This window comes from Sminthopsis crassicaudata, chromosome X (genome assembly GCF_048593235.1).
Source record: "Sminthopsis crassicaudata isolate SCR6 chromosome X, ASM4859323v1, whole genome shotgun sequence".
NCBI lineage: Eukaryota > Metazoa > Chordata > Mammalia > Dasyuromorphia > Dasyuridae > Sminthopsis > Sminthopsis crassicaudata.
In genome coordinates, this window is record NC_133623.1 from 1,803,303 (window position 1) to 1,827,726 (window position 24,424).

The 24,424-nt window shown below is 55.9% G+C and overlaps 1 protein-coding gene across 7 annotated transcripts in view; it reads left to right on the forward strand.

Annotated features, from left to right (window-relative positions):
• Positions 1-1,960: 1,960 nt before the first annotated feature.
• LOC141549125 (Krueppel-like factor 8) overlaps positions 1,961-24,424 on the forward strand; it is a 61,758-nt gene continuing 39,294 nt past the window's right edge. The window contains exon 1 of one of the 7 annotated variants that reach the window (XM_074278476.1): positions 1,961-2,174. In XM_074278476.1, coding sequence (XP_074134577.1) covers positions 2,095-2,174 — 80 coding nt within the window. In that variant the 5' untranslated portion in view covers positions 1,961-2,094. Of the gene's footprint in view, positions 2,175-3,260; positions 3,383-4,772; positions 5,617-11,932; positions 12,643-14,062; positions 14,184-24,424 lie in introns of those variants that run through there. The other 6 variants (XM_074278478.1, XM_074278477.1, XM_074278479.1 and 3 more) reach the window with 6 other exon arrangements.

Genomic DNA, 24,424 nt, shown 5'->3' on the forward strand with positions numbered 1-24,424 from the left:
CCCCTGCAGTGGGCGGGGCTGGCCTAGGGATTCCCTTGGGGGGAGGAGGGGGGCTGGAGCGAGCAGGGCCTCAGGATGGGGGGAGGGAGGCTGCTGGAACTGTGGCCGGTTCCCCTCTCCCCCACCCCCAGCCAGCCCCTCCCCCCAGTCCCTTTCCCCATTCTGGCCCATTTTAGTTTCTTCATCTCGGACTGCTGGGGCTCAGCAGGGGGCCGGGAGCCGGGCCTGGGGGAGAGTGCTTGTCCTGGTTCCGTTGGGCTCCAGAGGGCAGGGGGGCGGGGGAGGTGGCCGGTGCCAAGCTGGCTAAGCGCACGTGCGGCGTCCTGCGGGGCAGGCAGAATTGTGGCCGCGGGGGTCCAGGTGTGGGGGTGGCGAACCGCTCGGGCCGGCGGGCGTGCATGTGCGAGGTGCGCGTGTGAGCGCGCGTACGGTGTTTGTGAGTTGGCATGTGTGTGCTGCGTCTGGGGGAGGAGCACTTTCCCATTATCCCATCCTCCTTGCTCGATCTCAATTTTCCAGTGGAGGAAACTGAGGCACACGGCCCGACCGGTGTCTGAGGCTGTGTCCAAGCCCGTGTCCCGCGGCGGGCTGCCCCGGCCGGGGCGCCTCTGCCCAAGGCACGTGGGCCCGCAGAGCAGCCTCTGGCCCTTCCTCCTCCCCCCATCCCGGCCATCAAGACCTTGGACCTCCTGGACCGGAGGAGGAGGGCCGGCCTGGGAGCCCCGAGTTCCAATCCGGCCTGTGTGCGGCTACAGATCGCGGGGAAATCGGGTTTGTAAGCAGGCTGGGCGGGCGACCTCCTCCCGACCCGTGGGGCTCCCCTCCCCTCCCCTCGCCCCTCTCCTCCCTCAAGAGTCTGAAGGGATCTCCGAGCGGCGCGCCAGTGATTCATTCAGTACAGGGGCCGTCACGGCCCCGGCCTCTCCCGGGAAGGGGGGGGGGGGCTGTGAGCGGCAGAGCTGGAAGAAGGCTCCCCCTTTCCTCCCCACCCCCCCTCGTTTCCATGGGAAGGGACAAGAACGCCCAGGGCAGGGGAGGGGGGAGGGCGAAGGGCACAGCCGGCAACGCCCCTCCCTCGGGGAAAGGAGGCCGGCCGGCTCCGGGCGGGACGGGCCCCGCCCCTCCCTCCCTCCCTCCCGCTGCCCTCCTTGGAGCTGCCAATCAGGGAGTTCCCGTCTTGTTTGGAAACGGCCTGGAGAGTTGTCTTGGGCAACCCCCAAAGCGAGGCTCCCGCAGGCTGGGGTCCCCGCGGCCCTTCCCCCCACGCGTGCCTCGGACCGGCCCGGGTTTGCCGCTCCCCCTCCCCCTGTGGGAGTGGGCCGGGCTGGCAGGCTGGAGCTCGCTTGGGATGGCTCCCGGCCAGCGGGACCCCGAGCCTCCCTCCTTCCCACCTGCCGGCCAGGTCGCGGCTGTCGGGGCCACCCAACGAGCTCCCCGGGCCGTGGCTTGCTTGCGTCTTGCCCCCTGCTCGCCCGGCACGACTGGCCCAGCATTGGGACAAAAGGTGGCCCCTCGGGGCCTCCGCCCTACCTGGCCCGGCCCCCGCGGGACACATGTGGAGGAGGGAGGCCTGGAGGCTGCTTTCAGCCGCCACCTTTTTGGGGCACCCACAAATAGCGGTGACTTCAGGGTGCAAGCTTGCTGCCGGTCACGCTCCACGCCCCCCGGCCCCTCCCCTCGGTACCCTGGGCCGCCCCCCCCCCCCCCCAGCCCCCAGAGCCTTCCTCCCGTCGGCCGGACTCGCCGGGATTTTGTTTGTTCAGCTTGGGAGGAGGGAGGGTGGAGTCCTCCTGAGGAGGCTTCGCCTTCTCCCCTCCCCGCAGCCCTCAGCCAGGGCCCCACCCGGGTAGCTCGTCAGCTGGGCTACCGGGGAGGGGGGAGGGAGCGGCGCGGGGAGGGGAGGGGGAGCGGGCCTGACACGGGGTGCCCGCATACCTCTCAGCTGTTGTTCATTAGAGCCGGCTTAATTTAACCCTTGTGCTGGCCCCCTCGGACTCCGGGGGTAGGGAGGGAGCCCGGCCTCTTTTTCGGCCAGGGACCCTCCCAATTGGCAGCCCGGCCCAGCCCAGGGCAGGGCAGAGCGCCGGCGGAAGGATGGACGGGAGGAAGGAGGGCCGCGGCTTGCCCAGGGTGCTTTTGGGGGGCCTTGCTGGCCAGATCCTCCCTGCACACGGGTGAGAGCGGAAGGAGAGGGGCCAGGGAGGGCGCGGAGCGGAGCACCCCGGGGGGTGGCCCGGCCGGGAGCAGGGGGAGCAGAAGCCGCGGTGCCGGGACGGCGGGAGCCCCGCGCGCTTCCCGGGGAGCTCGCCTGGCGCTCGGGCGCGCCGCAACTTTCCGATAACTACTCCCGCCCGGCCCCTCCGCTGTAACAAAGGCCACTTCATCCCGACCGGCCCAGCCATTGGCCGCGGCCGCCACCACGTCACGTTCGGCTCCGGTAGCCCACCGCCTAGGCGCCACGAGGCAGGAGCCTCTGCTTCTGCCCCCTCGCCGCTCGCTCCCCTCGGCGCCGCTCGCTCCCCTGGGCTCCCCCCCGCTGCCGGGGCCCGAAGCGGCCGAGCCGCGGCGCGCCGTGGCTACCAGAACGCCGCCGCCGGCCTCGCCCGGGGCCCGCCTCTGGCTTCGCCGGGAAGGAGGAGAAGCGGGGCTGGCGCGTTCTCGGAGCCGGGGGAGCACAAGGCCGCCCCCGAGCTCTCAGCCAGGGAAAACGGGGTCGCGTGGGGCGCAAGCCTCGGACCCGTCCACCTCTCCCCTTCCCCGGGGCCGTGCGAGGAGCCTGACACGCAGGGAGTGGGGCCGAGGCTGCCCTTCTGAGGACGGGGCCCGTCTCGGTCCTACCTGCACCTTATTCAGGGGAGAGGCTACTCGGCCGGAGCCTCCCGGTGTAAGCCAGTCGGAGAAGCCCGCCCTGCGCGCCCCCCCCCGCCCCCCGGAGCGGGGACCGCGGGCCGTACACGCGTGCCTGTGCGCTCCGGCCCGCGGGCGGAGAAGGGAGGCTGGGACGGGAGTCCCAATCCCTCCTCTTACATTGGCAAATAGAGGCTCGAGTTCCAATCTAGCTGGAGAGCCTGGGCGAGTCTCTCCTTCTCTTTCTCTCCGAGCCTCAGTTTCCCTCTCCGTCAAGGGGGGGGGGCTAAGAGTGAGTGCGGGAGCAGCCTCGCTGGCTTGTCCCCAAAGCCCCGGGAGTTAATGAATGGGAGGGCCCATGATGCTGTGGGCTCTGGTAATAGGCGACATTCCCGGGGATCGGAGCAGAGTGACGTTGCAGCCTGTGCCCTCCCCCCTCTCCCCACACCTAAGAGAACGAGCCCTGATTCCGAGGCTCAGACCTAGAGCTGAAAGGGACCTTAGAGGCCACTAGGGAAATCCCTTCCTTTGCCAGGTAAGAGGAGCCAGGTGAAGTGCCTCCCGCCCGGGGCTCGGTCTCCTTGGTGTTCAGTAGCAAAAGCAGGGGCCGAATAAGCCCAGATCTCGTGGTGGCTCCCAGTCCAGCCCGCCCGCCCGCCAGCCTCCTCCAGCTCTCGGCAGCCTCCCTCGGAGGCTCCCGCCCGTTTCCTCGGAACATGCGGGAGAGGGGCGGGGGCGGTCCAGGTAGCGTCCTCCGGGCTGGGCGGAGGAGGGAATGGAGGCTTAGGGAGGGGCCGCCTCGTCGGGAATCGCCGAGCTAGGAAGTGGCCAAGGTAGGAGCGGCAGCTTCCAGGTGCGGCGGGCGGCCCGGCGGCTGCCGGGGTCCGCGCGCTGGACGCCTCCCCTCCCTCAGCAGCTCAAGGCCAGGCCCGCGCCCGGGCCCTCCCGCCTCCTCGGGGCCCCGGACCCGGGCCGGACGAGGGTCGCCGCCAGGGGTTGGCGGCCGCCCCGCCGGACCTTTGTGGCCAGAGCCCGCCGCCGCTGCCGGTGGGGCTGTCCGTGTGGACCTTACAGGAAAATGGCTGGGGGGAGGGGGGCGGAGAGCTGCACCCACCCTCCCAGGCCGGGGGGAGGCTTCCCCGAGCCTGGGCGGCCTCCCCGCCTTCCCCGTCTCCGTGGTGGTGTCCAGCGGGGGAGCCGGTCGTGACCTCCCCCCCGCCCCCCGCTCCTCTCTCTCTCTCTCTCTGGCTCCGTTCTCTCGCACTCCCTTCTTCAGTGTCTCTGGCTCCCTTCTCCCTCCCTCCCTTTCCCCATCTCTTTCCTCTCTCTTCCCTCTCTCCCGCTTTCTCTCCCTGTCCTGGCTGGGCTCGCTCGCCGTTGCCATGGCGAGCTCGGCGCGCCGAACCCTCGCACCCAGCTGTCAGGTCGCTGGATCGCCGCCCCCCTCCCCCGCAGCCCCGCCCCGCCCCCACCCAGGCATCCCCGGCTCTCGCCTCCGCCCAATTGGGGCCGTGGCAGACGGAGGCGGCTCCTCCCCGGCATCCTCCCCTCCCCCCGAGCCCACCTCCTCCTCCTCCTCCCGGGCCTCGGAGCCTCCGGGAGGGCCGTACCTGGCTGGGGATGGGAGGGACTGGCCTTCGGGGGTGCTCGGCCTCCCCCGCCCGCACGGGAGGGGCCGGGGCGGCCTAGGCTCGGGCCGGGTCCCCGCCTCCTTCCCCGCCCCACCTTCTCCCCCTCTCGGGCCGGCCTTCCCGTCCCCTCCTGCAGGGCCCCACCCTCTTCCCCACCTCTCCGGCCCCGCCCCAGCCCCGCGGTGGCTCGGCGCGCTCGCCCCACCCTCTCTCGGGCCCCCTCCCCCCTCCCCAGCCCCTCCCCCTCTTTCGGCCTCCTCGGCTGGCGCTGCCGCTGCTGGTCCCTTTTAAGGAGCTCCACCCAGGGGCAGCCCAGGGTGGGGCTGTTCTCCTGTTCACACCTCGTCGCCCTGCCGGAGAGAGCCCCGGGAAGGGGGAGAGGAGAGCCCGAGAGATCGAAGGGAGCCCCCCCCCTCCCCGAGCCCGCCGCCCAGCCCGTGCGAGGGGGAGGGTCCTCGAGGGCCTCCGGCCAGCCCCGGCCCCTCCTAGCCCCCTCGGCGCCCCGCCCCGCCGCGCCCCGTACCTCCCCCGGTCTGCTTAGGCCGGGCCGGGGCCGGCCGAGCCCAGCGGGGCAGGACTGGGCAGGGCGGCGCGGATCGCGGCGGCCGGCGCCTCCACCCCATCCGGCGGCCCCGGGAGCCGCGGGCGCCGCAGCGGCTGCGGAAGCCCCTGAGCCCGGGCCCGCCCTGGGCGGGCGAGCCCCGAGGGCGCCTTCTGGGGCTTGGGGGCCCCGGGCCGAGCGGGCCGGAGGGCGGATGGGCAGAGACCGGAGGGGGCGCGCCTCCGTCTCCTGGGAACCCCGGGCGCCTTTGGAGGCCCGCCGGGGAGTCGCCGTTCGGGGAGGGGGCCGCTAGGCACCGGGCCTCCCCCCTTCTTCCCCCGCCCCCCGGCCGGATGCCGCGTGCGCGCCTCTGGGGCCCCGGGCGCTAGGGGGGCCGTGAGCCTCCGCGGGCCTCGCACCCCGTCCCCGCCGCAGCGGCCGGTGGGGCTTCGGGGCCGCCGCTCGGGGCCTGGCCCCCGAGCATGATCCTCCCAGCGGACGGCATGAGCAGCGCTGCGCAGCCCCCGCAGCGGGAGTCCTGAGCGGCGGACAGCGGCAGCCGCAGCGGCCCCAGCGGCCAGACCGGGGAGCGAGAGAGTGAGTGGCCCCTCGGGCGGGGCGGGGCGGGGCGGGGCGGGGCCGCCCCTCCCCCACGCTCCTTCCACTTCCCCACTTCCTTCCTTCCTTCCTCTGGCTGGCTCCTCTCTCTCCGTCCCTCTGCTGACCATCTCTGTGACTCCTCTGGCCACATCTCTCCCCTCTCCTTGTCTTTGTCTCCTCTGTCCATCTCTCTTCTCTCCATCTGGCTCTACTCGCCATCCCTCTTCTCTCTCTTTCCATCTCTCTGCTCCCCATCTGTCTCCTCTCTCCATCTGTCCCTCGCCATCGCTCTCCTCTCTCCATTTCTCCTCTCTGCCTCTCTCCTCTCTCCATCTCTCCATCTGTCTCTCCTCTCCATCTCTTTCCATCTCTTTGTCAGTCCTCTCCATCTGTCTCCTCTCTCACTGTCTCTCTCCTCTCCATCTCTTTCCATCTCTTTGTCTGTTCTCTTCCCTTTCTGTCTCCTCTCTCCAGCTGACTCCTCTTTGTCTCTCCTCTCCCTCTTTCCCTCTCTCCCTCTTTCCCTCTCTCCTCTCCATCCCTCTCTCCCTCTCTCCTCTCTCCCTCTTTCCTCTTTCCCTCTCTCCCCTCTCCCTCTTTCCCTCTCTCCTCTCTCCCTCTTTCCCTCTCTCCCTCTCTCCTCTCTCCCTCTTTCCCTCTCTCCTCTCTCCCTCTTTCCTCTCTCTCCTCTTTCCCTCTCTCCCTCTTTCCCTCTCTCCCTCTTTCTCTCTCTCCCTCTTTCCTCTCTCCCTCTTTCTCTCTCTCCCTCTTTCTCTCTCCTCTCCATCCCTCTCTCCCTCTCTCCTCTCTCCCTCTTTCCCTCTTTCCCTCTCTCCCTCTCCCTCTTTCCCTCTCTCCCTCTCCCTCTTTCCCTCTCTCCCTCTTTCCCTCTCTCCCTCTTTCCCTCTCTCCCTCTTTCTCTCTCTCCCTCTTTCTCTCTCCTCTCCATCCCTCTCTCCCTCTTTCCCTCTCTCCCTCTCTCCCTCTTTCTCTCTCTCCTCTCCATCCCTCTCTCCCTCTCTCCTCTCTCCCTCTTTCCCTCTTTCCCTCTCTCCCTCTCCCTCTTTCCCTCTCCTCCCTCTTTCCCTCTCTCCCTCTTTCTCTCTCTCCCTCTTTCTCTCTCCTCTCCATCCCTCTCTCCTCTTTCCCTCTCTCCCTCTCTCCCTCTTTCTCTCTCTCCTCTCCATCCCTCTCTCCCTCTCTCCTCTCTCCATCTCTCCATCTGTCTCTCCTCTCCATCTCTTTCCATCTCTTTGTCAGTCCTCTCCATCTGTCCTCCTCTCTCACTGTCTCTCTCCTCTCCATCTCTTTCCATCTCTTTGTCTGTTCTCTCCCTTTCTGTCTCCTCTCTCCAGCTGACTCCTCTTTGTCTCTCCTCTCCCTCTTTCCCTCTCTCCCTCTTTCCCTCTCTCCTCTCCATCCCTCTCTCCCTCTCTCCTCTCTCCCTCTTTCCCTCTTTCCCTCTCTCCTCTCCCTCTTTCCCTCTCTCCTCTCTCCCTCTTTCCCTCTCTCCCTCTCTCCTCTCTCCCTCTTTCCCTCTCTCCTCTCTCCCTCTTTCCCTCTCTCCCTCTTTCCCTCTCTCCCCTCTTTCCCTCTCTCCCTCTTTCTCTCTCTCCCTCTTTCCCTCTCTCCCTCTTTCTCTCTCTCCCTCTTTCTCTCTCCTCTCCATCCCTCTCTCCCTCTCTCCTCTCTCCCTCTTTCCCTCTTTCCCTCTCTCCCTCCCTCTTTCCCTCTCTCCCTCTCCCTCTTTCCCTCTCTCCCTCTTTCCTCTCTCCCTCTTTCCCTCTCTCCCTCTTTCTCTCTCTCCCTCTTTCTCTCTCCTCTCCATCCCTCTCTCCCTCTTTCCCTCTCTCCCCTCTCTCCCTCTTTCTCTCTCTCCTCTCCATCCCTCTCTCCCTCTCTCCTCTCTCCCTCTTTCCCTCTTTCCCTCTCTCCCTCTCCCTCTTTCCTCTCTCCCTCTTTCCCTCTCTCCCTCTTTCTCTCTCTCCCTCTTTCTCTCTCCTCTCCATCCCTCTCTCCTCTTTCCCCTCTCTCCTCTCTCCCTCTTTCTCTCTCTCCTCTCCATCCCTCTCTCCCTCTCTCCTCTCTCCCTCTTTCCCTCTTTCCCTCTCTCCCTCTCCCTCTTTCCCTCTCTCCCTCTTTCCCTCTCTCCCTCTTTCTCTCTCTCCCTCTTTCTCTCTCCTCTCCATCCCTCTCTCCCTCTCTCCTCTCCATCCCTTTCTCCCTCTCTCCTCTCTCCCTCTCTCCCTCTCTCCTCTTTCCCTCTCTCCCTCTTTCTCTCTCTCCTCTCCATCCCTCTCTCCTCTCTCCCTCTTTCCCTCTCTCCCTCTTTCTCTCTCTCCTCTCCATCCCTCTCTCCCTCTTTCTCTCTCTCCTCTCCATCCCTCTCTCCCTCTTCCTCTCTCTCCCTCTTTCCCTCTCTCCCTCTCTCCCTCTTTCCCTCTCTCCCTCTCTCCCTCTCTCTCTCCTCTCCATCCCTCTCTCCTCTCTCCCTCTTTCCCTCTTCCCTCTCTCCCTCTCCCTCTTTCCCTCTCTCCCTCTTTCCCTCTCTCCCTCTATCCCTCTTTCCCTCTCTTCCCTCTCTCCCTCTCCTCTTTCCCTCTCTCCCTCTTTCTCTCTCTCCTCTCCATCCCGCTCTCCCTCTCTCCTCTCTCCCTCTTTCTCTCTCTCCCTCTTTCCCTCTCCCCCTCTTTCTCTCTCTCCTCTCCATCCCTCTCTCCCTCTCTCCTCTCTCCCTCTTCCTCTCTCTCCCTCTCTCCTCTCTCCCTCTTTCCTCTCTCCCTCTTTCTCTCTCTCCTCTCCATCCCTCTCTCCTCTCTCCCTCTTTCTCTCTCTCCTCTCCATCCCTCTCTCCCTCTTCCTCTCTCTCCCTCTTTCCCTCTCTCCCTCTCTCCCTCTTTCCCTCTCTCCCTCTCTCCCTCTTTCCCTCTCTCCCTCTTCTCTCTCTCCTCTCCATCCCTCTCTCCCTCTCTCCTCTCTCCTCTCTCCCTCTCTCCCTTTCCCTCTCTCCCTCTCTCCCTCTTTCTCTCTCCCTCTTTCTCTCTCTCCTCTCCATCCCTCTCTCCTCTCTCTCCCTCTCTTCTCTCTCTCTCCCTCTTTCCTCTCTCCCTCTTTCCTCTTCCCTCCTCTCTCTCTCTCTTCCCTCTCCCTCTCTCTCTCCCTCTTCTCCCTCTCTTCCCTCTCTCCTCTCTCCCTCTTTCCTCTCTCTCCCTCTTTCCTCTCTTCTCTCCTCTTTCCCTCTCTCCTCTCATTCTCTTCTCTCCTCTCCCTCTTTCCTCTCTCTCCCTCTTTCCTCTCTCCTCTTCTCCCTCTCTCTCCTCTCTCTCCCTCTTCTCTCTCTCTCTCCCTCTCTCTCTCCTCTCTCCTCTCTCCCTCTTCTCCTCTTCTCCCTCTTTCCCTCTCTTCCCTCTTCTCCTCTCTCCTCTCTCTCTCTCTCATCTCTCTCTCTCTCCCTCTTCTCTCTCCTTCTCCCTCTCTCCCTCTCCTCTCTCCCTCTTCTCTCCTCTCTCCCTCTTCCCTCTCTCCTCTTCCCTCTCTCTCTCTCAACAAAACCCACTAATAATCATAATCTCTCTCACAAACCAAACCACAACCAAAACACACCACAAACACACACCACAAACCCACAACCAAACACCACAACACCACAAACCACAACAACCACACAACCAAACCCAACAAACCCCCACACCCACAAACCAACACCCAAAACCCAACAAACACCAACAACAACACCACCAAAACCCAACCACAAACCCCCAAAAACACAACCACCCAACACCCACCCACAAACAACAACCCACCAAACCCACACAACAAACACCCCAACCCAAACACAAACCACCAACCACAAACCCACACCAACCACCACACACCCACAAACCCACACCCACAAACCACAACCCACACCCCAACAAACCACACACCAACAACAAACCACAACCACCACAAACACACAAAACACCACACAACCCACAAACCACACACCCACAAACCCACAAACCCACAACACCCAACAAACCACAACACACACAAACCCCAACACCCAAACCAACCACACCCAAACCCCAAACACCCACACAAAAACCAACAACCCAACACAACCCAACACAACCAAACCACACACACCAACACACCAACCACACACACACACCCACAACAAACCCACAAACCCACAACACCCACAACCCAACAAACCACAACACACCAACACACAACACCAAACCACAACACCACACAAACCACACAACCCAACCACAACCACAACACACACCACAAACCACAACAAACCACACACACCAAACACACAACACAACCCACACAACCACAAACCACACACCACACAACCACAAACACAACCCACACCCAACACAACACCACAAACCCACAACCCACAAACACCACACCCCAACACAAACCCACAAACCCACAACCCACCCACAACCACAAACCACAACCCACAACACACCACACACAACCCACACACCCACACACACCCAAACAACACCACAACCACACAAACCACAAACCCACACACCCAACACACACACCACAACCCCACAACCACAACACACCCCACACCAACACAACCCACAACACCACAACCAACACACCACACACCCAAACACACACACCCCAACCACAACCACACACCCACACACCACAACACACACAAACACACACACACACCACACCACCACAACACCCACACCCCACAACCCACAACCCACACACCCAACACCACAACCACACACCCACACACAACCCACACACCCAACCCACACCACACACCCACAACACACAAACCACAACACCACACCCACACACACACCACAATCCCACAACCCACAACCCACACACCACACACCTCACACACACCCACACACCACACACCCACAAACCCACACACCCACCCACACCCCTCAACCCACTCCACCACTCCACAACCACAACCCCACAACACCACACCCTCACAACCCACACTACCACACCACAACCCACACACCCACACACCCACACCTCACACCACACCCACACTCCCACACTCCACAACACCTCACTCACCACACACCACCTCACACACTCCCCTCTCACCCTCTCTCCCTCTCTCCCCTCACTCCCTCTCACACCTCCCACTCACCCACTCTCCCTCTCCTCACCCTCTCCCTCTCCTCACACCTCTCACCTCTCTCCTCTCCTCTCTCCTCTCTCCATCTCTCACTCCCTCTTCTCTCCTCCTCATCCCTCTCTCCCTCTCTCCTCTCTCCCTCTCTCCCTCTTCCCTCTTCTCCCTCTCTCCCTCTTCCTCTCTCCCTCTCTCCCTCTCTCCTCTCTCCTCTCCTCCTCTCTCTCTCTCCTCTCTCTCCCTCTCCCTCTCTCCTCTCTCCCTCTTCCCTCTCTCCCTCTCTCCCTCTCTCTCTCCTCTCCATCCCTCTCTCCCTCTCTCCTCTCTCCCTCTTTCCCTCTTTCCCTCTCTCCCTCTCCCTCTTTCCCTCTCTCCCTCTTCCCTCTCTCCCTCTATCCCTCTTCCCTCTCTCCCTCTCCCTCTTTCCCTCTCTCCCTCTTTCCCTCTTTCCCTCTCTCCCTCTTTCCCTCTCTCCCTCTCCCTCTTTCCCTCTCTCCCTCTCTCCCTCTTTCCCTCTCTCCTCTCTCCCTCTTTCCCTCTCTCCCTCTTTCTCTCTTCTCTCCATCCCTCTCTCCCTCTTTCCCTCTCTCCCTCTCTCCCTCTTTCTCTCTCTCCTCTCCATCCCGCTCTCCCTCTCTCCTCTCTCCCTCTTCTCTCTCTCCCTCTTTCCCTCTCCCCCTCTTTCTCTCTCTCCTCTCCATCCCTCTCCCTCTCCTCTCTCCTCTCTCCCTCTCCTCTCTCTCCCTCTCTCCTCTCTCCCTCTTTCCCTCTCTCCCTCTTTCTCTCTCTCCTCTCCATCCTCTCTCCCTCTCTCCCTCTTTCTCTCTCTCCTCTCCATCCCTCTCTCCCTCTTCCTCTCTCTCCCTCTTTCCCTCTCTCCCTCTCTCCCTCTTTCCCTCTCTCCCTCTCTCCCTCTTTCCCTCTCTCCCTCTTTCTCTCTCTCCTCTCCATCCCTCTCTCCCTCTCCTCTCTCCTCTCTCTCCTCTCTCCCTCTTTCCCTCTCTCCCTCTTTCTCTCTCTCCTCCTCCCTCTCTCCCTCTCTCCCTCTCTCCCTCTCTCCCTCTCTCCCTCTCTCCCTTCTCCCTCTCTCCCTCTCTCCCTCTCTCCTCTTTCCCTCTCTCCCTCTCTCTCTCTCTCCTCTCCATCTCTCTCTCCCTCTCTCCCTCTCTCCCTCTCTCTCTCTCCTCTCCTCCTCTCTCCATCTTTCTCCTTTCTCCAGTCTGTCTCTTCCTCTGTCCATATCTGTCTCACTACTCTCCATCTCTCCTCTCTCTCCTTTTTCCATCTCTTCTTCCATCTCTCTCCATTTCTCTGCCTCTCTTCTCCATCTCTGTCTCTCTCCTCCCTTTCCTCTCTCTCTTTCCACCTCCCTCCTTCTCTCTACATTTCCCTTGCTCTTTCCTCTCTCCATATCTCCTGTTCATGTGTCACTCTCCTCTCCCTCCTTCTCTATCTACATCTCTCCTTTCTTCTCTTTTCCCTTCTCTCCCTCTTGCTTTGTCCTCTTCCCTTCCTTCCCCTTTCCTCCCTCCTGTTCTCTCCTCCCTTCCTTCTGCCCTCTTCCTGTCTTCCGCTTTTCTCTTCTTCCACCCCCCCTTGCTCTGTCCTTTCCCCTTTCCTCTCTCTCCTTCCCTCCTTTCTCTCTCTTCTTCCCTTCCCCTTTTCCCTCCTTCCTCTTCCCCTCCCTCCATCTTCCTCCCCTTCTCTTGCTCTTCTTCATTCCTCTACTACGTCTCTGTCCTCCTGGGCAGGGGTGGTTATGGGTCTAGCCTGGGTCAGCGGGGGCCGGGGGAAGCTGGCTGGTGGCCCCGCCCCTCCCAGGCCAGCTGGAGGGTGGGGCAGAATGGGCGCTCCGGGACTGCTGCTCCGCGGGTGCTCACGGCCTACTTCTCGGAGAGGTGAGGAGTGGGGAGGGCCAGGAGGAGGAGGAGGAGAAGGTGGTCGAGGGAAAGGTCCCTTTTCCAGGCAATAGGGCTGGGTGTAGGAGCCGGGAGCCGCAGGGGTGGGGCCGGCCAAGGGAGCCCGTGAGGATGAAGTGGCCCGGCGCCCCTGGGTGGTCAGCCTGGTGCTGGTTTGGGGGTGGGTGGGGGAGGGAACAGTTCATCGGCCAGTGTACCTGCTGGTTAGCACCTTCCGGGAAGGCCCGCTGAGGCAGTGCTAGGCCCAGGTTACCTCAGTGGTAGAGCTAGGCTGGCGCTCGGGTTTTGTGTCCCCTCCCTCTCCCAGGCTCAGTGGCGGGCCAGGTCTGTCTTGGCAAGGGGCTAGCTGGCATTTTGGACACAAAGAGGGGGGGCCCCGCTTAACTGTCTTGGTGTGGTGGGCAGGCGCCGCCCGGGTTCTACTTCACCAGTCTGCCCAGAGGGCGCTTGGGCTTCTTCCTCATCAGAGTCCAGAGTTCAGGACTTTCCAGGCTTAGGGTGTTGTAGTTGTGAGGAGCACTGGGGGCAGCCGGGTGGTGCTGTGGTGGATAGAGGCCTGGATCTGGCCTGAGTTCACTTTCAGCCTCGAACACTTGCTATGGCTGTGTGACAGGCTGGAAAATGGACATAATAAGAACACCTGTCTTCCACAGTTAAAGTGAAGATCAGAACAGCTCCTAGTTGCACAAAGCTCGGGGCGTAGTGGCTGGCACAGAGTGGGCAATATCTAGAAATGCTTACTCCCCGCTGCTGTCTTGGGAGTCAGGGGACCCGCAGTGGCTCAACAAAGCCAGTGGCCTTCCTTCTCCAAGGCTCAGCTTGGGACTCACCTCTAAAACAGCTGCCAATGCAGCCTCCCTTTCAGGAGGATCAGAGGGATATGGGGCAGGTGCCAATTTGGGCACCCTCAGAGCCCTGATGAGGAAAGGCTATGGCAGCATCCCGAGCATCCTAATGGAAGGCTGGAGCTCTGTTCAGTGAGCTGGGCCCAGGGTAGCTTGGGATGGGCCTCCCCCCACTCCCTGGTCTTTCCAGGGAAGCATGCTGGGACAGTCTCATCTTACTGGCTCAGGCTGGAAGGAACAACAGGCAAGGGTGTGTGTGTGTGTGTGTGTGTGTGTGTGTGTGTGTGTGTGTGTGTGTGTGTGTGTGTGTGTTGGGGGGGGCACAAACAGGGACACAGCAGGCTTCCAGGCTCCGAGCAGTGAAGTGATTCACTTGGGGAGCTCCAGCCTGTTTTCAGTTCCTGGAAGGTAGAAGCCCAGGTTGAGGCTTTTTGGCCCCCAGGATCTTCCTGGGACTCCTTTCGGTCCATCATCCAAGGGGAGCCATTTTAGAAGCAGGCGTTCGCCCTCCATCTGCCCAAGGGCCAAAGGGTCCCTCGGCATTTAGGCGCATGTGTTGACCCATGAGCAGGTGGCCCAGGGGAGCCTGAGTTTTGGAAAGCCAAGAGCTTCGTCGTCACTGACTGCTAAATGGGAGCTGGGACCCGTGCTCCAGACAGAAGGAAAAAGGGCAAGGTAAGGGGGGGGGCATCCCACGGGCTCAGGCGAGTGCCAGGCCGTACCAGCTGTGGCCGGATCAGTTCAGCCCAGGGCAACCGGGGCTTTTACCTAGGATTTTCGTTTTCCAAATGCATGTGAAGATAGTCTTCAACATCCGTCCTGTAAAACTGCACCGTCCAAATTTTCCTTCCTCAGTTTCCCCCTTCCCCCTCCCCGAGACAGCAGGCAGTGCAATATAGGTCAGACACAGGGCGTTCTTTTAAACAAAGCTCCATATTTGTGTTGCTGCATGCAAAGAGCAGGTCAAAAAGGGACAAAACACAAGGGAAAAACAAGGGAGCACACAACACCAAGGTGCAGATACTCTGCTCGGGTCCCCGTCTAGTCTCTGTAGTTCTCTCTCTGGATGTGGATGGCTGTTTCCATCCCAAGTCGAGTGGAATTGCTTTACACAGGGTTTCTGAAGCTCCTGGGGTTCACTGGAAGTTCCGGGTACAAAGGTCAGCTCACCGGAAAGAATTTCTGGCCTCCAGGAGCATCTAGCCCTCATGCCCACAAAGGTCTCGTAGGAAGGGGTGCTAGCCCTGGACAGGAGCTAGGCCATCGCAGAGGTAGCAGTGAGGGCAGGGGACTGGCAGCCTTTGGGGAAAGTGCGTCATGGTCTGTGAGGGGCTAGGAACAGGCCACTTTGGGTGGATCCCATGGCATGAGAAAGGTATCAGTTGGGAGAGAAATTGGAAGCAGAGTGTGAAGGACTTTAGATGGCCTTGCTGGGTTTGATCCTCCAGGTGCCAGGTTGCTGTGAACATTATTGAGCAGAGGAGAAATCTAGTCAGACTTTGCAGCTGGATATAAGTTAGAGCAGCAGACATAAATGTGAGAAGTATCCCATTCCTCTCCTCCCACGCTGCCTCTCAAGGCCAGGGCTGCCTTAGGGGTGGGACTTAGGCTGCTCTATGTGCTGTTTTTCAGTTGTGTCCTGCTATTGGGAGCCCATGGACTCCCCAGCCTCACTAGCTCCCGAGTCTGTCCAGGCTCGTATTCGTCGCTTCCGTGACACCGTCCGTCCGGCTCGTCCTCTGCTGTTTCCTTTTGCCTCCAATCGTTCCCAATAACTGGATCTTCCCCGACGAATCCCATCTCCTCGTGGTGTGGTCAGAGTATCTAAGTTTCAGTTTTAGTATTTGACCTTGTAGTGAGTGAATGGCCTGAATTCAGTTCTCCCAGTACAGATCGTGTTGACCTCCGTGCTGTCCAGGAGGCTCACAATGGCACCACAGAGCAGAAGCCTCAGTTCTGAGGCACTCGGCTTGCCTTACAACCCACCCCTCCCAGCCCTGCGCCGCTGCTGGAAAAAGCGTAGCTTTGACCGGACCGATCTTTGTCGGCAAAGTGATGTCTCTGCTTTTTGGTGTGTGGGCTTAGAGTGGAAAGTGGTGTACAAGTGGGCTGGCTGTTCAGCTCCCAGAGATCACTTCCCTCAACACTTTTTCCGCTGCTGAGGACCTGTTCCCTTCTGTCTGACAGAGTCCCTCTGATATGGCCTTTCTGCCCTTCCGGTCACCAGTGGTCAGCAACGGCCCCTGGCGCACCTCTGTGGAGGTGGGATCTTTCAGTAACCTATTAATAGCTTTAGTTTGGCTAATTGAAATAGTTTCCCCAGATCATCTGATTGTAACGTAAATCTCCCCCCAAACCCACCTCAATTAGTGAAATATAGAAATCCTCCTCCTTCTCTCCATAAAATCACAGCATTGTCCAGCCATTTCGGTCACGGCTGACTCCTCATGACTCTGGGATTTTCTTGCTAAAGATACCGAGATGGTTCACTGTTTCCTTCTTAGGCTCTTAATTTGATTTCAATGTATCTAAAACTGAAATACAAAATTCAAAAAGAAAAAAGACAAAGAAAAACATTGTTACACCCAGAGCAGAACATACAAGAGGCTGCAGAATATGTAGCAATAAGTTTCAGTTTCAAGGTAGTGTCTATAATAATAGAAAATATTGTATTCAGAGCTGTCCATTCTTGCTTCCTTTTGTTTTGGTCCCAGCTGTGTGCTTCCCCTGTCCTCCCTCCCACCTCCCTTAAGCAGGCTACCATTAAGCACTGCTATATTTATGTATACTTCGACACATATATATCTGTATATATATGCACATATACACACACATATATATATATTCATATGTCTGACTTACAAGATAGATTTCTTTCTTGATTGAATCTTTTTTGACTTTGACTTTGTCTGAGATCAGTGATTACTGGCCCCTACTGTTTTTTTCCAAATGAATTCTGCTCTTGATAATTGTGTTTGTATATATGTCTTGTTTCCTGTCCCTGCTAACTCTTTATTTGTTTGTTTGTTTGCTTGTTCATTCATTCATTCATTCGTTTGTTTATTTATTTATTTTCTGAGGCAATTGGGATTCAGTGACTTGCCCAGGGTCACACAGCTAGGATGTGTTAAGTATCTGAGACCAGATTTGAACTCAGGGCTTCCTGACTTCAGGGCTGGTGCTCTATCCATTGTGCTGCCAAGCTATCCCTGCTAACTCTTTTACTTTTACCAGTTAATTTGTTAACTTATACTTAACTTCTCCGCCCCCCCCATCCTTCCCTTATCTTTTCTTTCCCACCTTTTTACCCTCTCCTATTAATCACCTTATCCCACTCCAGTTAACCTCCACACCCCTCTATGTCCCCAACTTCCCTATTCCATTCTCTTTTTTGTTTATAGATTTTGGAGGGGGCTATACCCTTCTTGGTATATACCCACCTATACCCACCCACCCATGCATTTATATGTATTTTTCCCACTTTAACCCATTCCTGATATGAGTAGGATTTCAGAATTAGCAGCCCTTCTCCCTCATCTGTGTTAGTTCTTACTCTCATACCTCACTCTTATAGCATAATTCTTGTTTTTACCTTTTCCTACCTGGTTTTGCTTTGGGGAGTCATGTCATGTTCAGCTCTCCCCGAATCTTTCCTTGGACTACCCGATCATGAATGACGATCTTGGATATTCGGTTTATGTTTCTACATGTAAGACATAGTATATTCTTATTAAATCCTTTGAAATCAATCTTTGATGTTGGTTCTTATAAGTCAGATTTTCTATTGATTCAGGTTTGTTTGCAACAAAATCCGGAGAAATCTGATGGTTCGTTGAATGTTCATTTTTTCATTCGATGTTATACTTAATTTTGTGGATATATTTTTGGCTGCAGCTCTAATTCTTTTGATGGTCCAGATATAATATTCCAAGACTTGTGGTCTTTTATTGCAGCCAGTAATAGGTCTTGTGTGACTCTAATGGTAGCTCCAGCATATTTGAATTGGTTTTGTCTGGGAGTGAAAATCTTGTGGTTGGCTTTGAGGCAATCCCTAGGGCTCCTGTTTGCTGTTACAGAGGAACTAGCCTGGAGGTGTTTACACTTCGCTTGGGCCAAAACTGAGTTCTGGGATCTTTGAATCTTCTCTGGTTGTCCCAGGAGGCCTCCTGTTCTGCCCCGTCTCTGACTTGCTTTCCACTGGTCTATGTTTTCCCCAGGGCGCTATTTTGTTTTGTTTGTGGAGAAATCTGGGGAGCTTGTAATATTCCAACCCACTCTGCCGTCTTCCCAGAATTCTCCCAAACTCCTTCTCTAGATTGTTTGACAGATAAGGTAACTCAGGCAAATGGAGTCAGTGACTTGGCCAGGGTCACACAACTAGGGGGTGTCTGAGGCAGAATTTGAAATCAGGAAGATAAATCTTTCTGATCCAAATCCAGTGCTATATCCATTGTGCCACATATGAGCTATTTACATTATTGAAAGCCAAAAGGAATATGAATTTGAGCAGACTGGAGAGAGAAGAGTGGAGATCTAAGATATACAGAACTTCTCCATGGTTATCTTTGATCTGCTGCTGCCTTCCTCAACTCAATTAAGTTCTTCCTTCATTTTCTCCCAGATATTCTAGAAGCATACCCAATCACGTCCCCAGCTTAGCTCCTTATTGCCGAATGGGCCATTAGATAGTGAATGAATGCTATGACTAACTAGGTCATCTCTTTATTAATGATATTAGCCCGTACTTTTCTTTTTCAGTTCTATCTATACTCAATTTGGGTATCAATGCTATATTTATTTTTTAACAAAAATCTGCATCTCATGTGATCATTTTCTGTATTTAAGAATCTGTGTCATAAAGGGAAAGTAATAAACTTTTTCTCTGATAGTCTGGAAGAATTCACTTTTGAATGTGTTTTATGTCAGCATCTCACTCAGCTCCTCCCAGGGCCTTAGCGCTCCAGAACTCTCTTCTTCAGCCTCCCCTCCCATCTCTACTAATTATCCCATCCTTCTCACTCTGATCTTCATTCTCTCACTTTCCTGGCTCCTTCAGATAGACCAGGGAAGATTTCCACTCCTTAGTTCTAACTTTTCATCCCACTGTCTCCCCAATACAGGCTTAAGCTCTCATCCCTTCTCGTGGGCCATTTGTTGCTAAAGGTCTAGAAAGGGGGGGTATGTGTTGATTTGCTCCTACTGCTCCTATTTATTTTATTTCTTTCTTTTTTTTCTGAGGCAGTTGGGGTTAAATGACTTGCCCAGGGTCACACAGCTAGGATGTGTTAAGTATCTGAGACCAGATTTGAACTCAGGTCTTCCTGAATTCAGGGCTGGTACTCTATCCACTGAGCCACCTAGCTGCCCCTGCTGCTCCTATTTCTTCATCCACAATCCCCCCTTCCTTCCAGAGTTAGAACCACTAACCTGAACCTGTGCACTCTTAGCTGCCAAATCCAACACCTTTTCTCTCCTCCTCCTGACCTCTGCAGTGACATCCACCCATCCTCCTGCATGTATCTTTTAGGTTTTTGGTATTCTTTGCTGGGTCATCTCCCACCAGATCCTAGGGTGTCTAGTTCTAGTCTCCCCTCTCCATTCTTCCCTAGCAATTTCATCTCTTCCTATGGTCCAGCTTGGATCCTCTCTCTAGAATTGCTGACCCAGGCTGGATGGCCGGCCACATCACCTTCTTTTCTTTGCTCTGTTCTTGCCTTTTCTGGGGCAACTGGGCAGAACTTCTCAAATGGCCCCTAGGTCCGAGTCTTCGTGCCAGGCCCTCTTCATCTCCAAACCTGGCCTTCTTCCTAACACTGTGCTCCCGCAGTGATCAGCAGCAGCTGCCCCTCTCCTTGGCTATCCAGGCTCAGAACTCCCGAGTCTTCTTGCTTTCAAATCTCTCCCTCTCCCCACTCAGTATTCTTTTGCTCCTACCTACCTCTGGACTTTCTCTTGATTTGGCTTCTCATATTCTCATCACCTTAAAACCTACTTGCTCTGAATATTCTGCATGTGGCCCCAACTTATTCTCTGAATGTCACAGCCTCACTTGTTTCCTCACTTGTTTAAATGGGACCATGTTGGCTCTTTATTGGACATAACCGAAAAGATCCATTCCTTTGCCTGCGTTTAAGATTCTCCCCAGTGTGGGTGAGTCTGCTCTTACAGCCAGATTTCACCCGCTGAGCTCTCCCTTCTTCCTTGGAGGGCTGCTTGCCAATTCCTCTCCCATCTTCCCATATTTGAGTTGGCCAGTTCCTTCTCTTGGCCCACCTTATGCCTTACATATGCCCACTGGTGGAGACCTTGCCCTTCCTTTCAGGAGGCTTCTTTGGTCCAATCGCCACTTCTGGTAGGACATCTTCTGGGACCTTGGATCCCCTTGAGGAAATCAATGTTCCCTTTACTCAGGACCATGAATCACGATGACTTCCCATAGGAGGTATACAGCAGTCACAAAATGCTTCGCAAATCCAGACCCAGTCCAAGGAAGAATTCCTATTACCATTTTAACAGCTTTTTAAAAAATAAGGTTTTATTGATGTCTTTTTTTATATCACCAGAGAGTTCTCCAGGATCTCTCCCTCATCCCTTCCTAGAGAGTCATTCCATATAACAAATAGTATGTTTTAAAGCCAGAAGACAAAAAATCCACCCAACTGATCGATACATCCCCAAAGTCTGAGACCTGTTCATCCCCCTTGTGGACTTCCCCCCTCTGCAGAGGAGCAGGGCAGGGCCACTTCTCCCCTCTTTTCTTGGAGCCATGCTTGTCCTTTGTCACATCACAATGTCGGCTTTGGATTGTTTTGCGATCTTTCCATCAAGAGTTGTAGTTGTAGCAGAAATCCACTCCATAATGAAGAATTCCAGTTCACTTTGGGATAAATCTTATTGCTGTACTGAGTATGCAGAGGAAAACATTGTGGGATGCTTCTAGGCAGGTAAGATGATGTCAGAGTACAGGATCTCTTGAATACCGTGTTAGGAATTTTAGACTCTACTTCATAAGCTAAAGTTAACAACTGGTTGGTTTCAGTAGTTAAAAACAAGATCAATCAAGTAGTTCTGTGGAAGATGAATAATAAGGGTAAAAGAGTGTAATATCTCATCATCTGTTATTTTAAAAAAAATACTATTAATATTTGATTTGGTAGAGGAAAGCATTGCTTTATAGGCTTTTCAATAAAGTTTATACTGGCACAAATCAATAAATAACTAAATGCTTAAAAAAAAAAAAAAGAGTTGTAGTTGTTGTGTAGGTTGTTTTCTGGGCTCCGCTTCCTTCCCTCTGCTTCGGTTAATGTAAGTCTCCCCATGCACATCATTTATTACAGCCCAGAAATATTCCACAACATCCCAGGGCCTCCATTTGTTTAGCCATCGCCCGATCTGGGGGTGTGCATTTTGCTTTTAATTCTCCACTATTGCAAAAAGTACCACTTTAAACATTTCGGTCTTGTTGGGGACTTTCATCTTCCCAGTAGTCTCCTTGGGATATGATCCCAGTAGAGGACTCTGGGTCAAACGAGCGGGGACATTTTGAATCACATTTTGCCTAATTCCAAATTGCTTTCCATTTGTAAACATTTATTAAGCACCTGCTGCATGCCCATGACAGTACCAAGTGCTGAGGATACAAAGAAAGACAAAAAGGCTGTCACTGTCCTCGAGAAGCTCACGGTCTAATGGGGAAACAATAAGCCAAGCGACATATTCGAGGCCAGATGTACGGAATAAATAGGAAATGAATAATAGGAAGGAGACTAGCAGAGGGAAGGCCCTGGACTGAAGAGGGCTTGGGGAAGGATTTGAGTTGGAACTTAAAGGAAGCCAGGCTCAGTAGGTGGAGTCAAGGAGGGAAAGTGTTCCAGGCATGTGGGGTGGCCAGAGAGAGTGCTGGTCAAAATGGAGAGAGTGAGCTCTAGCGTCAAAGGCTGCTAACCCTGGTTTTTAAGGGGTTGTGTTAGTTCCCAGCTTCACCTGCTATGGGTTAGCCTCTTCCCACAGCCTCCAAGGTTTGTCATCTTTGCCAATTTGTTGGTTGTGATGGGAGGTCAAACCTGCCGGCCTTTTGATTTGCATTTCTCTTCCTCTTTTTGATTTGCTCTCCTTTCCCTAGTTGTTAATCATTTGCAACTCTTCTTGGGGGAAATGCTTCTTTCTGTCTCTTGATTACTTCTCTGTTGGGGAATGGGTGGCTGTGGTTTTTGCTATTTGTCTCACCCTGATTAACTCCCATTTTAAAAGTTGTACCAATGGAGGATGAGATTCTTGTTACATTTCTTTTTTGAGTGATGTGACTCTTCCAGAATTAGCTTTCTGACTTTGTGAGTAGATTTAGAACTAGAAGGCTCCATATAAGCATGGTCCTAGGCTCATAGACACCCCCCCACCTCCAGGCCAATGGATCCCCATCCATTGTAAAGATGAGACTATTTCAGGGTGATCTGAATAGTAAATAACAGAGCCAGCATTCGAACCCAGGACCTTTGTCTCCAGATCTCTCCACCTTGGAATACTTGCCGTCCTTTTGATTCAGGATTGTTTTTCTTCTGTCTTCAGCTCATTGTGGGAGCCTATCATCATCTGGCTTCCTTTTACATTTGAGACCTTCTGTCTTAGTGACTCCCATGGCACCCCCCTCCCTGGCTCCTTTCTCCTTTCAGGAGATTCTTTTTGAAGCTGGTAAAAAATCAGTGGAGTTTATATTTCTCCTTTCCCATCAGAGCTGTATGACATGTTGCAAAGGCTACTGGGTGATGGCTTCCTAAGCTTTGTCTCCTTGGGGTGGGGGTGGGGGGCTTCTCTGGAATATCCAGATCAAGCTTCTTGGTTGTCCGTTTAGATATGTTGTTGTCTTCTTGATACCAGATCGAACACTTTTATTTCTGTGCTTGTTTGAAGATGGGGGATGAGGGCTCTGGAGCTTGCTTCTTTGGGCCTATCTTCACCACCCTCATAGTCAGTCTTGAGTTTCCCAAGGTCCTCAGCTGCTGCTCCATTTTTGACTGTCTCTCTCCCACTCCTCTTCTCCCTTTTCCTCCTCCCCTACCTCTTCCTCTTCTCCCTCCCCCTTTCCTCCTCCCCTTCTCCTTGCCCCTCCCCTTCTTTCTCTCCCTTCTTTTCTTCCTCTTTTTCTTCCTCCTCCACCTCCTTTTCTTCTTGCCTTGGGATCCTGCTTCAGACTTTGCCCTTTTCTGCTTTTGTGTTCAGCTGCCCTCGGTATTCTGAGGGGTTAGCTGGGCATTGCAGAGGAGGATGCTGGGAAGCCTGTGTCCTAGGCCTTGCCGAGGATCGGGCGTGCAAGAACTTCTTTGTGGGGCTGGGCTGGGGGGGGGCTGTTTGCATTTCACCTTTCCCCTCTGTGGACATTACCCCGCTCATGGAGTTCCAGCATCTTGACTTGGCCTGAGTCCTTGTTGGCACTTTGGTGCCCTACCGTAGTCCTGGGGCCTGGCCCAGCCCCCACTCTCATGGCCACAAACTTGGCCTCCAGCCCAAGAGCGTGTGTTCTCTGAGCTCTTTCACTTGAAAAAAAGGCAAGAAAAGGGCTCAGTTCTGAACCCCCATCTGAGGGAGGGAGGGCACCAGAAGCACAGACTGGCCCAATCTCTGCCTGTTCGGCCCAGGTCTCCTCTTGCTTCGGCCTGAACTGCTTGACCTTAGTCAAGTCCTCTGACAAATGACAGAATGTCACCAGATGACCTTCAGAGCCCCCTCCAGCTCCGGATTGATGGGGACCCAGTGTGATTCTTTGTACACATGTGCTCTTTCCTGTCCGAGGAGGGCAAACATAGCAGCCTGGCCCCACTCAGATTTGGTATGATGGCAGCCAAGAGTATGATGCCGGTGTGGTAGGCACCAGGCTCGCCTCTTGTGGCTGGCGTCATTTTCACTTGTGTCCATTGGAGGTCTCCTTGGCAGAGGTACCGGAGTACTTTGCCATTTCCTTCTCCGGCTCATTTGACAGATGAGAAAACCGAGGCAAACAGGGTGAAGTGACTTGCCCAGAGTCACACAGCTAGAGAGTGTGTGAGTTCAGTTTTGAACTCACCTCATCCTGTCTCCAGGCCCAGTGCTCTGTCGGCCGTATCCTTTGGTTGCCCTGGGCTCACCTCTGCTGCTTCTCAAATGGACCGGAGAGAATTGTATGAGGTGGTAAGAAAAGGGGAGGTGCAGAGAGAGTTTGGGGAAAACCCCCGTGAGAAAGCAGAATTGGGCAGACGCAGCCCAGCCCTCCGCCCACTGCTGTGTGGGCACTTAGTCCTGACAGACTGTTCTGGAAACCATTTTTATAAAGGAACGCTGAATGGATCGAAGGGTTTCCTGTGTGCCGAGCGCCCCTCCAGGCTGGCGCTGGGGACTCAGGAGGGTGAAGGCATGGGCCCTGCCCTCCTGGAGCTCCCAGTCTGCTGCTTGGCACTGAGATGGGGCCCTCCTGGCTTGAGCCCTGTCCTGGAAGCTTTTTGCCCGTGTCTGTATACCCAGCACACAGTAGGCACCTCACGTCTTTGATCCTTCTCTTTCTTTATGGGTAAAGGAGGAGCCGACTGGGTCCTCCTCCTTCCTATGTAGCGATGAGGGTCCCCATGCGTGGAGTACTGCATGTACCATCAGGCTTTTTTCATACTTGGATTGCTTCTGCTGCATTTCAAAAAGGTTTGTTATGATGTTTGGCCTTCTGGGAGGGGGAGGGAGACAGGGAGAAATGTAGATGATGTTAAAAAAGAGGTAGCAATCAGATCTCCATTTAAAAATAATACAGTGTCCATCTGTGTGTCCCCTCCGAATGTCCGTCCATGTGTGTGTGTCCCCTCGGAGTGTCCGTCCGTGTGTCTGTGTCCATCTGGGTGTCCCTGTCCGTCTGTGTAAGGGAAGAAAATCCTCCAGCAGGGCCCTTTCAGCTGTGCTGC